The 15,435-nt window shown below is 37.8% G+C and overlaps 2 protein-coding genes across 2 annotated transcripts; both read right to left on the bottom strand.

Moving 5' to 3' along the window:
- Positions 1-1,482: 1,482 nt before the first annotated feature.
- Positions 1,483-4,026, bottom strand: LOC148877078 (laccase-11-like). The gene is made up of 6 exons (XM_088945308.1): positions 3,830-4,026; positions 3,600-3,751; positions 3,258-3,502; positions 3,023-3,151; positions 2,009-2,932; positions 1,483-1,859 (listed from the first exon to the last, which is right to left on the bottom strand). Exons 1-6 carry the CDS (start codon positions 3,935-3,937, stop codon positions 1,729-1,731), a joined length of 1,689 nt encoding a protein of 562 aa, XP_088801434.1. The 5' UTR covers positions 3,938-4,026; the 3' UTR covers positions 1,483-1,728.
- A 5,886-nt stretch (positions 4,027-9,912) lies between these two features.
- LOC148877077 (putative pectinesterase 11) lies at positions 9,913-13,187 on the bottom strand. The gene is made up of 5 exons (XM_088945320.1): positions 12,961-13,187; positions 12,731-12,890; positions 10,588-10,776; positions 10,246-10,481; positions 9,913-10,123 (listed from the first exon to the last, which is right to left on the bottom strand). The coding sequence occupies exons 1-5, from the start codon at positions 13,179-13,181 to the stop codon at positions 9,913-9,915; spliced, it is 1,017 nt and encodes a 338-aa protein (XP_088801446.1). The 5' UTR covers positions 13,182-13,187.
- Between the last annotated feature and the right edge of the window lie 2,248 nt (positions 13,188-15,435).

Here is a 15,435-nt window from a genome sequence, read left to right as displayed (position 1 = left end):
CTAGGGGCCTTGAAGTTTTTGGTCGTGGGGCCATTAGGATCTCAACAACCAATTGTGAAGTTTGGGACATCAATTGTGCTAACGAGGTGTCGAGCTGACTCACCTCCTTTTCTTCCTCTTTCATTTTTGCCTTCTCGTTGTCATTCGTAGCGAGGTGACTTCTTCCTATGTCGTGGTGTGCACATTTATGATACCTTCTTCGGGACCCTTCAGTCGAGCTAGTGGCTTTGATCCTGATTGGGGTTGTGGCCCGACTCAATTCCTCGACCAGGACCCGGTTCTAGTCATCAAAGCGACAAGGTGGGTCAAGCACTGAGTTCTGATTCTGGTCGTCGAGCTACTAGTTTTGGTTCTGGCCAACATTTTCCCCAGTAGCCTAATCTCGTTGGTGTTGCTGCCACTATTATTATTGTTGGGTAGAGGAAAGTTGGGATTCTGCATGGTGGGGACACCTGGTAGGGTTAAGGGCATAGTAGACTACCCAATAGTCACAGAGGGGATCTCAGGGTGCACTATGGGTTGATCCTACCCCCTATGACCAAGTTGTTGTTGTTGTTAATAGGGTTGTTGACTAGAGTGTTGCTCGAAAATGCTATTGATGATGTACTTGGAAAGGAAGTGTAAGAGTATGGCTTTTGTGTAGCATTTCCCACAAATATGCTAATTGATGGTGCATGAACTGATGCTCCCTGCTGACATACAACTTGGATGCTAGGTTAAGTAGGTTGCCTTGTTGAGCTGCAAGAAAAAGTTGATTAAAGCGTCCGGGTTGCTTGACCCAAGGTGGGCACTCCCATGCTTAAGTCATCAAACTGATAAGCATTTCCAAGAAAGTAAGAAAACTGGAGCACTTAGAAAGCTAAATCGTGCCTACATTTTTTGTGAATGGAGATGCCTTTATATAGGCTAGCTGCAGTGAGGCTCATGAAGCGCATCCAAAATCTCTAGCCTATCTGGTTCAGAGGTGGTTCCACACCCAGAGAGGGACTTTGCGTAAGTAGGTAGTATCTATCCAATTGTGGCCGAAGCAGGCGGGGTGATAAATGGCTCTTCTGACGTGGCATCGTAATCACAGGGAAGTTGGAGATGATAACTCGCTGAACGAGGAGGTCACCTAGCATGTTAGGGAGGTTGCTAGCTGAACTTGGGCCAAGTTGGCGGAAGCAGGTCACCTCTCAAGCCGACTTGGTGTCTTGCTGGGCCATTCGTAGTTTGGTTTGCCGAGGTCATTAGGCAGGTGCGAGGTGTTTGAGGTGCTCTTGAGGTTTACTTATGTGGTGTTAAGATGTCGTCCAATTGTTTTAAGGTGCCATGTGTCGTCACGTCACTGGAAGGCCAATTCGCCACTCATCGCCACCGAAGGGAAGTTGCCATTTGGCACCTTGAATATTTGTTAAACATATATATCACAAACGGAACCATTTGGCACCTTGAATTAATATTTATTATACATATATATATCAGAATAGAATATATGAATAATGGGCAAAGAACACAAGAATCCATATTTCCACACTTCAATTGATTATACATGCGGTCTCTAATGTAGACCGCTCAAAACAATATCAAATGATCAAACAGACCTCCACCCCTTTTATATACTTATTTTGTCCAAATTCACTTATCATCCTCCACATGAATCTCCTGCAACTTCCAGGAGATAAAAACACTGAAGCCTTGCACGAACAGATCCTTCGTTGTTAGTGCTATTCACATTTTCCCAAACATCTAACAAGGGGGCAAATTCTTTGGCGGAGGAAGAGTGGACTGATCGGGCCCTGGTCCATCCTCTACAACGAATGCCATCTTCAAACCCCAACCAGTATGGAGTTCCAAATGACAGTGCATGAACCAAACACCTAGCCAAAAAAAAGTGCATGGATTAATTAACGATCTGAAAATCCAATCAATATGGCTTCCTTTCAGCGCATGTTTGTTTGCATGCATAAATGAACATTCTGAACTTTACTGCTTAAGGTTAAGTAGTCTGTTCGATAAATGCACGTACCCGGGTTATCAGCTCTGAATCTAATAGCAGTCCAACCTCCTGTGGGAACTCCAACTGTATTCCTCTCTGGGGGATCTACCAAGTTAAAATTGGCTGGGTCTTTTGCAGGATCGTAATTCCCAATTCCCGTTCCAACAACAAAGAAATTGTAACCGTGAAGGTGGAAAGGATGGGACTCGACACTGAGAAGATTGGTGTCCTGAAGTACTAATTCCACAGTTGAATTGTAGGCAATCTTACTGAGCCTGGTTCCCAAAGAAGTTTTGAGGTTGGCTGTAAGTGGTGCACCTGTGTAATTGAAAGGAGCGGGAGGACGGTCGGGGAAATCTGTGCTGAACACTCCCTTGATATTGAAATAATGAGCTTGAAGAAGCCCAACTTGGGGCAGTACAAAAGTGATGTTGTTCAAAGAAGCAGTCAAGTGTGTTCCATTCACGCAACTGGGGCATGGATTTACTCCCAAACCAATTGTGTAGAAAAGATGCCGATCAACGTTGAGAGGGACATTGGCGGGGAATTGGGGAGTGTTTAAGCTCCTAAGCTTGTGGGTGTAGTTCAATGCGAATGCGGTGTCATTTGGTGCAGGCAAATGAGGAAGAACTGGGAGAAGAGTGTTTGGGATGCCTTTGTATTGCAGTATAGCTGTGACGGTTTTGTTGTCGATGGGAAGTGGGACGTCCATGAAAGGCCTAGCAGCCATAAAGTATCGGCTTGGAACCTGGTTGGCTTGAACGAGAACATTTGTGGTCTGGCCTGGTGCAATTAGTAAGGCCTCAGTGCTGAATGGTTTGGTATAAACTGCATCAATCTCCACCACTGTCATGTTGTGACCAGCTATTGCAAAGAAAAGCTCGTCGTTGAGTGCAGCGTTGATGATTCTCAAGAGATAGGTCTTTCCCTGTTCAACCTCCATTGCAAAGGTATCTATATATCGAGAATACAAATATGAAAACATAAGTAATAAAGGAAGAGGGAGCGATCGATCAAGTAGAATTAATTAATTTTATTTCTTACGTTTCTCAGAACATGGGAAAAGAGGCCCTGGCTTTCCATTGATGGTATGAGCGTCTGATGCTACCGGCGGCAAGCCTAACTTGTTGCCTTGTTTTACTGCCTCTTCGACGTCGGTGTTCCACCATTCTCCTGCACAACAAGAACGTCAGTAAGGTCATGGTAATTAAGGAAGGCACGATCGATGCAGGGTCTTCATTAATTAATTAATTAATTAAGACTGTCGATCGTTACTAACCTAAGAGTAAATTAACTTCGCTGTAAGGCTGTGGGAATGGAAATGGAGTTCCTTCTTTTGGCATGATGACAATAGCACCATAAACAGTAGCCCTTAACCAAAGGATATGTGCATGCCACCATAGAGTTCCTCTTTGACCGGTTACATTGAAATCATAAACGTAGCTGTGCCCCGTTTGGATGGGACACTGTGTTATATAAGCTGGGCCATCCGCCCAACCATTCCGGAACTGCTTCAATCCATGCCTGCAGAAGACAGACCATAAGTCTGTATCCCATTGACATAATAATAATGATCAGCATATATATACATACAAGTCTAGATTATGTAGGCATTTCATACCAATGAATAGACATGTTATATTGGGCATAGTTGGAAACATTGACGATCACTCGATCGCCTTCCCTTGCATAAATGGTAGGTCCTGGAAACATCCCATTTACAGTTACAATGGGTTTGGCATGGCATAGTCTGCTCACATTCTTCACTTGAACCTGAAAGAAGTAGGAATTAAAACGCAATCAAAGCATAATTCATACAAATAGAACTAAGAGTGAAAATTAACCACTTACATCAAACTGGTACTTCTTCACAGCAGCTTCTGTGGGAAGAGAAATGTAGCCAACAAAGATGAAGAATAGAAAGAGCCATTTGCAGCAGAAAGCGCCTGGTCTCACCATCTTCTAATTATTTTCTGCAATCTTTAGGTCGACCCAAAGTGAGGTGAGTGTGAATGAGATGAATTGAAGGTAATGCTGCCCTACAATGCTTATATATAGGTAATATATATAGGAGGAGGTTAGCTGGTTAGGGTAGGCTATCAGTTTGTTATAAGGAGAAATGAGGGCAGGAGATGTGCAGAGCCGGTTAGGTAAGGGATGTGAAGTGCTTGCACGCCAAAGGTTGGAACCAAATATTGATGGAGACCTTCAAAGGGTATTGAGGTAGATGCTCAGGCTTCAACTTGAAAGAAGAAGCAGGCCGGAAAGCCTGAGATTGAGCATCGACTGCAAAATATATTAATTAGTTATTTGAGCAAGAGAGAGAGAGAGAGAGAGAGAGAGAGATACGTAAGGCCAACCTAACACAAAGCTGAGCTTTACCGTTAAGGAAAAGGAACAGTAGATGCAGATTATGCTCCCTATCTTTCTCAAATATAAACAACTTCATTGTTTTTTAATGTTGGAGATGTGCAGTAGAAAATACGGATTTGTTTACAAGAGAATAAAATAAATGGAGTTACTTCTAAGCATTCATGGCGTTGTCTTTGTGTGGATCCATGGCTGTTTTGTTTGTCAAGAATCAAATTTCTTCCTGGCCTCCTGGGTAGAGAGTTCGAATATATGATGGGGTTTTCTGGTCCTGGTTTGAGTTTGGGATTTATGGAATGGTTTTCTGGCCTTTCTGGGTGTGCCACTGAAACAGTGAAACTCAAACATCTGCTGCCATGGAGATAACAGAATGACACCGGGGAAAAAGACAAAACATAATGACCAAAGTGTCCTTGCTGAGTGCTGACTGACAGTTCGGATTTCCTCCTAACTACTATTTACTCTCCTCTCTACTAACCCAATGAAACCATGTCACCTGTCCCGCCCACATGTGAGTATTCTAACTTTTGCAACTAACAAATTAAGCATTAACCCTGCTACTTTTTTAATAAAAAACAACTATTTTTAAACAGAAACCTTCAGTACACGATATACTCAAAAGTGCTGTAAAGGGGAATGGCTCCTCCATCCCCCTCTGAAGTGAGAGCTATATATTAGGTTCTTAGGGAAATTTATTCGTACATTGATTCCATAACATCTTCCCCATGTAGGGCTGGGCCTGGGCTTATATTTTTAGGCCTATAATGCGGGCTTGGTCGGGCCTGGGCTTAACTCTTAAGCCCGTTGTTATGAAGGCAAAGTCTGGCCTGGCCTAGCCTATGATCACCCCTATTGGGTCCTACAAGGAATCCATTCCTATCTGGAATTGGGGATAGAGGAAAATTTTTAGGGAGAATGACTCAGCCCAGGGTCAGAATTTGTAGGTTTAAAGTACTGTCGAGATAGGTGCCAGTTCAGTTCACAGGTGGGCGTTGGTGCATAGAGTATGGGTTGTTGACCTTTTGAATGTTTATAGCTCTACAGTGGAAATAAAAAATCTGTATTGGGCAAATCCGTACTTCTCCAAAAATTTTATCCCCGATGGGATTGGGGTCAGGGATGAAAAATATGATCCCCGCTCCAAATCCATCCCGTTTTTATTTATACTATAAAACATGTACGTGCATTTGCACGTAACAATATCTCAGAGACAAAACTATTTACAATTCATGGACAGTTTTTAAACAATTATAAGTGGACAGTTTCTTATCTGTTACAAGTGGACAATTTTTTAACAGATATAAGTGGACGGTTTCTTAATTGTTATAAATGGACAGTTTTTGGAGTGAGAGTAAAGAACATATATTCCCTTTTTTATGCCCGTTATATGTTTCTTAGATAAAAGGTAAAAATATCTAATAAAAAGTTCAGAAAATGAGACTATTCGCTTTTTTATTAGTAGTTTAGATATAGCTTTTAGTGCCCACGTCTTAGGCTTAAACAACTACTACTTTTTATCTTTTTTCCACTCAAGACAGTGAACACAAAGAGGAGATAAAGGGGAAGAACTGTCTTTCATTAGTAACTAGGAATATTTATTTTTCAAACATAAAAGTTTGTGCATAAAAATAGTATGAAAAATTTTATGCATAAAAAATTAGGTGTTTTTTTAAATGTCTGTCTTGCTTAATAGTTGCAAAAGTTAAAACACTTATCACATGGGGTAGGGACAAATGGCATGTTTTAATTGGGTTAATAGAGACGAGATTACATATTAGTGAGTAGGAAATCCGAAGTGGCTGAGTGCTATGTATTTTACTTTCAGCAAGTTATAACGATAAGAGGGCCCTCCGGTGTTTATTCATGTGAATTCTTTTTAAGCTCCATTTGGAAAGAGTACAAATACAAATATGTAGAGCGCAAAACCTTATATTTTGTATTATTTTATATGTATTTATACTGTATATATTCGTATTTGTTTCCTTCCAAACTGAACCTTAGCGATCTCCTAGTTTTAAGCATGCATGTGTTCAGTGATAGATTTGGAATTTGATTATAATCTCAATCAAACTTCGTTGATGCAAATTGCATATTAGGCTCAGTTTGGAAAGAGTATAAATACAAATATGTACAGTACAAATACATACAAAATGTAAGGTTTTGCACTCTACATATTTGTATTTGTATTCCTTCCAAACTAAGCCTTAGGCTTCATTTGATAACACTTTTTAGAGTCCGGTGTCTGAGAAATTTGCTTTTCAGACATCAGACTCGTTTGGTGTTATGTCTGAAAATTGATCTGAAATCTTTTTCAAATCTGAAATTCTAAGTTAATAGCCTAACACTTAATGTGCTCAGACGTAATTGAGAGGTGTGTAAAAGACATAAATGCCCTCAAAGAAAATTTAATATTACATGTTTTTGTCCTTTATGTAACTCGAATCGAACCCTCACTGTGACCTAACGAAGCTCCACCTCCACTGCACTCTCTCTCTCTCTCTCTCTCCCCTGTCTTTCCGTCACTGCTGCTACAAGTTGTAGCGGTGGTGGTTCCTTCTCTCTCTTGCTCTCTCTCTCTCCCCCTGTCACCACCGTTTCAACTTCCAACGGTGGTGGTTCCTTCTCTCTCTCTCTCTCTCTCTCTCTCTCCTATCTCCTCGCCACCACCACCGCTATTGTAAGTTGTAGTGGTGGTTCAATGAGTAGAAATAATAATATTATTATTAATTATAAATTATTTTTATTAAATATTCTAATATTTTCATTAAACATTAATAATTTTTATTTTTTATTAATTATTAATTATTAATATTTAATAATTATTTTTTATTAAACATTACTAATTATTAATTGTTTTTACTAACTAGTAATTTTTAATTATTTCATTAACTTTAAAAAAATATTATAATTTTTATTTGTGTAAATTATTAATTATTTTAATATTTTTATAGTCATTAATTATTTTTTTAATTTTAGTCATTTCATTTATTAATTATTAATTATTAATTTATTATTTTTTATTTGTATTGTTTCAATATTATTTTGAGGTTGAAAATTATTTTTTATGAAATAATGTAAATTGAACTCAACATTTACAAATAGTATGTTTTAGGGGTAAAATAGTAAAATCAATCAACTTATGGATTCAGAGCCTCTAAAAAGTAAAAAGCATCTGTCTCTTTTCAGATTTTAGACACTTTTAATATCTTTTTAACTTTTCAAATCTGAATTTTCAGATTTATCAAACACCACCTTAGTAATCTCAATCAAACTTTGGTGATGAAAATTGCATAGTAGGCTCAGTTTGGAAGGAGTACAAATACAAATATGTACAATACAAATACATACAAAATACAAGATTTTGCACTCTATACATTTGTATTTGTGCTCCTTTCAAATGGAGCCTTAGTACCTATACCAAGGTTTTAAAAAGCTAAAGGTGGAGGTGAGGCGGTTGTGTCTAATAGGGCCGAGGCGTAAGCCTCAAGGCATTTTGAGGCATAAGTCTTGAGCAAAAAAGAAAATGATATAATATATTCATAAACAATAAAGACACGAAATCCTAAAATTAGGATCTTATACAGTTTGTATGATATACTAGACGTGGATTCATGTTTCAAAATATCCACACTCCAATATGCTGAAAGGGATGTATTGATTATCAACACTTTAAAAGGGCTATAGGTACCCCAAATATACAATTCTACAGAATGTATATTTTCTTTATCCTATAGCATGTAAAAGGATATAAATGTCCTTCATATGTCATTTAATTTTCTTTATCAACCAACTTGTCATGTTTCGGTGGCAGCAGCACTCCACCACCACCACCTCTAGCCATGATTTCTCCTCCTCCTCTTCTTCTTCTTCTTCTTCTTCTTCTTCAAGAAATAACAAGCAATCAGCCTCCATAGACTTGACCAAGGATTATCTAGATAAGTTGCAAAAAATAAGGTGTTGACATTTTCAACATGTGGATAAATAACTTACCCACCCTACAGAAGATGCATTGGTTACCTGGATAACCATTATAATGGTAGCTAAATACAAGATTATTGTATTTCCATAGGACCCACCTACTTGCCCCCATTTTGATTAGAAATGAACGAGGGATAAGTAGGATATCTAAACTATCTCTCATTGTATGATGTATAATAGTCTTTGAAAATCCCCACAATACTCATTTAAATGTCAACTATCTATGTTTAGTCGGTTTTTCTCAGTCCTCTCAAAGAAAAAATCCTCTCTGCCTAGGAGCTTATAGCGCTTATGGGGCGCAGGACTAGGAGCCTGGCCTAGGAGTGGTGGGTCAGCAATGCGAAATTTGGTTGTTCAACCCGTCATTAAGTCAACTTGACAAGTAGAACCTTCAATCCTGTGAATTGGTTTTCAAGCCAATTTACCTTCTACACTCTAAACACATTGATTTTCACAATAATAAGGGATGTTTGGAACCATAGCCGTTTTTTTCAAATAACAGTATTACGTCGGGCGTTTCAACAAACGCCCATGTATCTCATTATTTGATTCAACCGATTATTAAAAAATCAGACATGCTAAAAAATGGGATCCACGCCCATTATCTCATTATTTAGTTCAACCGATTATTAAAAAATCAGGCATATCTCAGAATCAGGAATCCACTGATGTGCATCAGTGAACCGGCATAGATCGATGTGTTTTTGAGAATGTAATGAATTTGCATATGGTAATGTAAGAGTACGTGTGCAAATTAAAATTAAAGTATAAAAACAAACAACCTTATGCTACTTTTATGATTTACACAGATATCAAGGTAAGTATTAACTTTATGTCAATAAAATTTGACCTAACATTCTATACCATTTCTCAATGGGAAAATGTACATAAGAGAAGCCCCTCCCCATAAAACTACTACCTGCACACTGAATTACTAGTCTAATGTTTTTTAGAGCCTGGATTATGACCTTGATTGCATCACCTAATATTGATTTTTAATTTGAAATTTATGGTAATAGAATGTCAATGAATAGATAGGAAAGAATGGTGAAACTGGGACAAATGCTCATATGATGATGATGAAAAAGGTAAAATAATGGAGATCAAATCAGCTCCCACAGGATTGCCCTCTACAACGTTCCACAGCACATTTTCTTCGTGTATTGAGAATATCTCTAGATGATAATACTAAAAATGATGATATCATCATCAGAAGAGTTTCCATACACAGAGGGGATGTGCTGTGGGATCTTGTGAGGAGCTGATTTGAACTGATCAAAATAATGCATACAAACAGGCAAACAACAAGTTCACCATTATTATATTTCATACAGCTGTAAGCTGTTACTGTGGAAAGATATATAATATACAGCCACATATATGTAAAGAAGTCGGAGGACTGATCTTGACTGTCTAAGCAGAGATCAAGGAAATCAAACAAAAAAAAAACTATTAAAATAAATTAAATAGACATCATATATATATATATATATATATATATATATATATATATATATATATAAAAGGAGAGAATAATTAATATATAGCATGAAATTAATAAATAAATGAAAGGTCTAGCTACATCTCTACTTGTTATTTGCATTTACACTCTGAGAAATGACGAGGGAGGTCCTGTTGTAACGTTTTGGTAAAGGCCTAAGCCAACCTCGGCCACCGATCATGTCTTTGGTGAGAAAGGGTGCGGCTTCTGCGTCCGAGAGGTTGCGCGACCATCCAACTCTTCCTGATATATTGGCCCCTGCTCCGTAGCACTTGTATTGCCCATAATACACAGTACTGTCGACACACCAAACACGAGAATTTGTTAAGACTATAATATTTAAATCTTCTCGACCCAATCCAATCAAAATCTGGGTCAATGCGATCAGATTGTGGCACCAGAGGAGATATATGTATACCTTTGTTTGGTTGGGTCGCCCCAGTCATCCCATCCCTGAGGCAGTATCACACTTGACATGTATGTTAGAGCAAACACCACCCTAGAGTAAGCACCCCATGGCCTACCTAAGACAGAAGTTCCGACGCCCGTGATCTTGCCACCCAAGAAAGTGAAACCAGTGTTTTCGGCCGGTGACTCTCTGCGTTGTGCTGTGATAGCACCACTTCCCTCCGCAAGCGAATGCAGATGGCATTTCTACAAACAAACAAATAAGGGATGACAGAAATAATTAAGCAATATAATTAATGGAATTGATAAGTTTTACAGAAGTACAATAATCAAAGGGTCACAAATGCAATACTTCAAAGAGAGAGGCAGCGTTTCCACATATGAAGTCGGTTTGGCCTTGGATATAGCAGTTGCTGTAATAGTGTATCCCTGTGTCATCGAGAAGGGTATCTTGATAAGAGAGTATCCTGCACCCATAGAATGCTGCTCGGTCCGCTGACACCCTCAATGCCACTGCTTGGCTTCCTGGACCATGTGTATTCTGCAAATAACTAGTAAATCATCAACTTCCCTATATGAACATAAATATATCAACTTTGGGTTTGGGTAAATCGATATATAGATGGTATTTTCCATCCATTAAGATAGAAGAAAAGGAAATGAGTTTTTAAAGGCAATTACTTAAAATTCTCTCGTCTGAGAATAGGGCTTAATTTCTGTAACGGTTGGATTGTTCCTTGCGACCTGGGTGACCATGATTCAAATCTTGGAAACAGCCTTTCTATATGTGCACGGGTAAGGCTGTATAGTATACATCCATTAAGAGTAGAGCTTATGGGCTGCTCCTTTTTTAATTACTTAAAGCTAAGTTCTCTCCTAAATTGCTTTCTCTAACCTAAACTCCATAGTTCTATTACCTTCCTCACCTTTAAGTAATTTACCCTTAATTTGATACCTTGAGTTAATTGAAAACAAAGATAGCCCCTGTAAAAAGTAAATCTTAACCAACTGTATTATGTATTACTCTATTAAAAAAAATAAAAAAAAAAAGAAAAGAAAAACAACCCTATTAATGCTACCTGAAGTTGTATTTGGTACTATTGTTTTTTCTAAAGCCTTGTAGATTTACATCACATATAAGTCACTTCAATAGAAAAATTAATTCATGTGTGTGGAAATAGAAACAACAATATTGTATTGATCAAACATACAACCTTTCGATCTATCACAAAAAAAAAAAAAAAAAAAAACATTTCAGGTAAAAAATCTCTCCCCCAAATTTATATTGGTCAACCCAAAAGTGAAAACATTTCATGTAGAAACTAGAAACAGGAATGATACAAACACAACCTGAATCTGGTTTCATAAACATGCCAATTAACTTTCACAATTTAAAAGCAATCTTATTAGATTTTAAAATAAGGATATAATTACTCTTTCCCAACACTACCTTGTCAATTTATCATGATAACTAAAACCTATAGAACACACATCAAACATGCAATCTCAAATTTCGAAACTGATATTTATGGAAGGTCTAATACCGCCATGAACTAAGCTTCTTTTAGATGAAGTTATTGAAAACCATGAACCAAGCAAACAGCCGAATCAGGTAATTACTATGCCAACGGGATTTCCTGGGTCTGAAATTAAGGAGAATGATTTTGGTGACCTATGGTGGGATGAAAATGTCACAATTATAATTACAGTACTTCTGGTTATTTCTATTTCTTATATAGTGAGAGGATTTTGTTCCCAATTCAACCCATTTAATTGAATTGTATGAATTGTGTTAATACTAACAATTACAGATATAAAGCTAAGCAGATGATGAATAGAGATGAGAAATATCCTTCATCTGGTCATAATAAACGAGCAGGATGCATGAAAGCCTTTTTTCTTTTGGAATAAAGTCACGATGAAAGCTTTTTTTTTTTTTTTTTTACAAGGCCCCTTAGGGCAAATTCATTCATCAACAAATTGGGTTTACATTTCTTGTGCAATAGTATTGAGGAGAAATTAGGTACTTGAGACCAAGTTTTAACTCTTGTACAAATAATAGCAAATTTAACCAATTTATATGCAGCCATGTTAGTTCTTCTAGGAATGTGATAAACCAAATAACTTGAGAAGCAACGCACCAGTTGTTTGCAGTAAACTAAGACGCTAATAGACCATGGTGGATCCAACGAATCTACCAACAAACATCTTCTAGGAAACTCTAGCTTTGGTGGAGGGTTTGAAAGGTTTTAGGTGTTTAATATGACTATGTACATCTATTTACCACCTAATAAGACGGTGGCGAAGTTCAAGTTATGCTTCTTTCCTTAATTCTATTTGTCTATTATGAAAGCAAGTGCGTGCAAAGACTGGATTAACAGTTATAAAAATCATTAAACAAACCCTGCAAAATCTTGATCAAAGTAATTAACTATTGTATTGTTAATTGTTACAATTATAAGAAATTAAGTGCACACACGAGTTGCAGAGGATACCTGAATTGTGAGATATCGTCCCACGAAATCAGAAGCCAACACAGAGACTGTCGGAGTCTGGAATATCTCCCCACTTTCATTCCATGTTACTATAGTGGTAGTCGGATTTGAACCACTCAATGTTATGTAGGGTTTATCGGCTGGCACCACAATCTTTTCTCTATAAGTAGACATAAAATAATAAGATCAGAGGTGGTATACAAGAGAGAGAGAGAGAGAGAGAGAGAAACCTGTAAGTTCCTGGCTTGACCCAGATAAAGACGACGTTAGAGTTGTTAGATGGCACAGCGTCAATGGCATCTTGTATCTTCTTAAAATCTCCGTTTCCCGATTGATCTACCCTTATGAGAAGGGCAGTGGACATATCAGAGGGGCTAGCAGCACTGGGGGTCGCCATGAAAGAACCAACAGCTATGGCAACAAAGAGAAGAGCATCTAAATGAATTGCCATTGTTGCAACACCCCGGTGTATTTGTACTCTATTTTCCTTTTTTTTTTCTCCGTGTGTGTCTCGATAGAGGTGAAGAGAACAGAATAAACTTTTCCAGATTGATAGAACAATTGAATGAAGGAAAGGTACAAAAGAAGCACTGAGAACGAGGATGAAAGTCTATTATAAGGCCATCCTTCTTGAATGTCAAACAACATAAAGCCGTTTTCTTTCAATTGAAGTTGAAATATGTAAATTCAGATCTCAACGTAATCATGTATAAGCCGGTAAGTCACTTACTGCATACTTTAACTACTTTGAATTGAATTGCTTATATATATATATATATATATATATATGATCAAAAATGTAATAGCTAGCCTCGGCCTATTGGCAACCCAAGCCGTTTGATTTGGAAGAAATTGACATCACAAAGTAGTAAGCATCATAAGGAGGGGGGTTGTTTTTAGATGCTGAACTGTCATGACTAGCTAGCTAGCTAGGTCTCAGCTGGTTCATAGTTGATTAGTTCAACAAAGGAGGCAATTTTATTCAGTATCTGAAGGTAATAATTAAGGGAATATTTCTAGATAATCCAGACGTGGCAGTAGCACTTTTATCAATATCAACGTTTACCTCTTTAAGATACACGGTTTAACGTCTACCCCTCAACCAACTTAATTACAACGATAGTCGAGTAAAATGTACAAAAGTGATAAAACCCAAGAAATTGAGATAATGATCAAAGTTAAGAAATTGTGATGAGAATTTCAATGGAAGAAATACTATTTTATATAACTGTGACTCAAAGGCATGTTAGCTATACTATATATACAAGTTATAAGGCATAAAATTAGGCTTTAACAATGATCACCTATCTAATTTAGGACTCCTAATTATAGAGAATATCATTAGGTCAAAGATACAAAATACATCTTCCTATTACTTCCCTTCAAGTTGGAGCATGAGGATCCGAATGTCCAACTTGCAAAGAAGAAACTGAAATTGGCATTTGCTAAGGCCTTTAGTAAATAAATCTGCTAACTGTAAATGTGATGGAAGATAACGTGGTAAGAGTTCTCCAAAAAGCAGTCTTTCACGTACAAAGTGACAATCCACTTCAATATGCTTAGTCCTTTCATGGAAGACAGGATTGTTTGCAATATGTAATGCCACATTATTATCATAGAAAAGACTAGTAGCTCCCAATTGCGGCACTAATAATTCACTTGATTACCTCCGTAGCCAGATCACTTCACTAGCAGCCACAGCCATGGCTCTATATTCCGCTTCTACCGAGGATCTAGACACTATGGATTGTTTCTTACTCCTCCAAAGTATAGGGGAGAAACCAAGCTGGAAGTACAACCCAGTTACTGATTTTCTGGTTAAAGGGCAACTTGCCCAATCTGCATCATAGTATCCTTGCAATACCATATCATTCTCACCACTTGGCAATATCCCTTGCCCTGGACATCCTTTAAGATATTTCAGAACATGCACAAGGTCGTCCCAATGCTCAACTCAGGATTGTTGGACGAATTGACTAAGCACATGCATAGCATAAGTGATGTCGAGTCTCGTGTTTGTCAAGTATAACAGTCGCCCCACTAACCTTCGATTCTGATTTGATCAGAATGAAAACTGCCATTGGAATGCCCCAAACGATGATTTTGCTCAATTGGAGTGTCTACGGGTTTGCACCCAATCAGTCCAGTTTCTTTCAAAATGTCCAAAACAAACTTGTGTTGATTAAAAAACAGACCAGCAATAGATCGAGCCACTTCTATTCCAAGGAAATATTTCAAATTTCCTAAGTCCTTTATCTTTAAACAACTATCAAGATACGCCTTGAATTTTGCACACGCTTCTGAATTGTTCCTAGCTACTATAATATCATCAACGTACACCAAGAGACCAAGAAATATGTCTCCTTTTCTGTATATGAAAAGAGTACTCTCCGTAGTGGATTGCTTGAAAACATACTCACACAAGGATGCTGCCAACTTTGTGAACCAGTTTCTAGAGACTTGTTTTAGGCCGTATAGAGACTTTTGTAACTTGCATAGTGCATTTGGTTTATCGGAACTGAAACCAGGTGGGAGCGTCATGTAAATTTCTTCTTTGAAATCGCCATGTAAAAAGGCATTATTCACGTCCATTTGATGAAGTTCCTATCCTTTTGCCACAGCCACTACCAGAAAGACATGGACAGATACATGCTTTGTTACTGGAGCGAAAGTCTCCGTATAATCCTCTCCCCATTTTTGAGTAA

The sequence above is a fragment of the Nelumbo lutea genome, chromosome 1 (assembly GCF_056320005.1).
Source record: "Nelumbo lutea isolate HS-2025 chromosome 1, American lotus-T2T, whole genome shotgun sequence".
In the NCBI taxonomy this organism is placed as follows: domain Eukaryota; kingdom Viridiplantae; phylum Streptophyta; class Magnoliopsida; order Proteales; family Nelumbonaceae; genus Nelumbo; species Nelumbo lutea.
The sequence above is the reverse complement of the archived record's forward strand: the minus strand, read 5'-3'. Positions and strand labels throughout refer to the sequence as shown.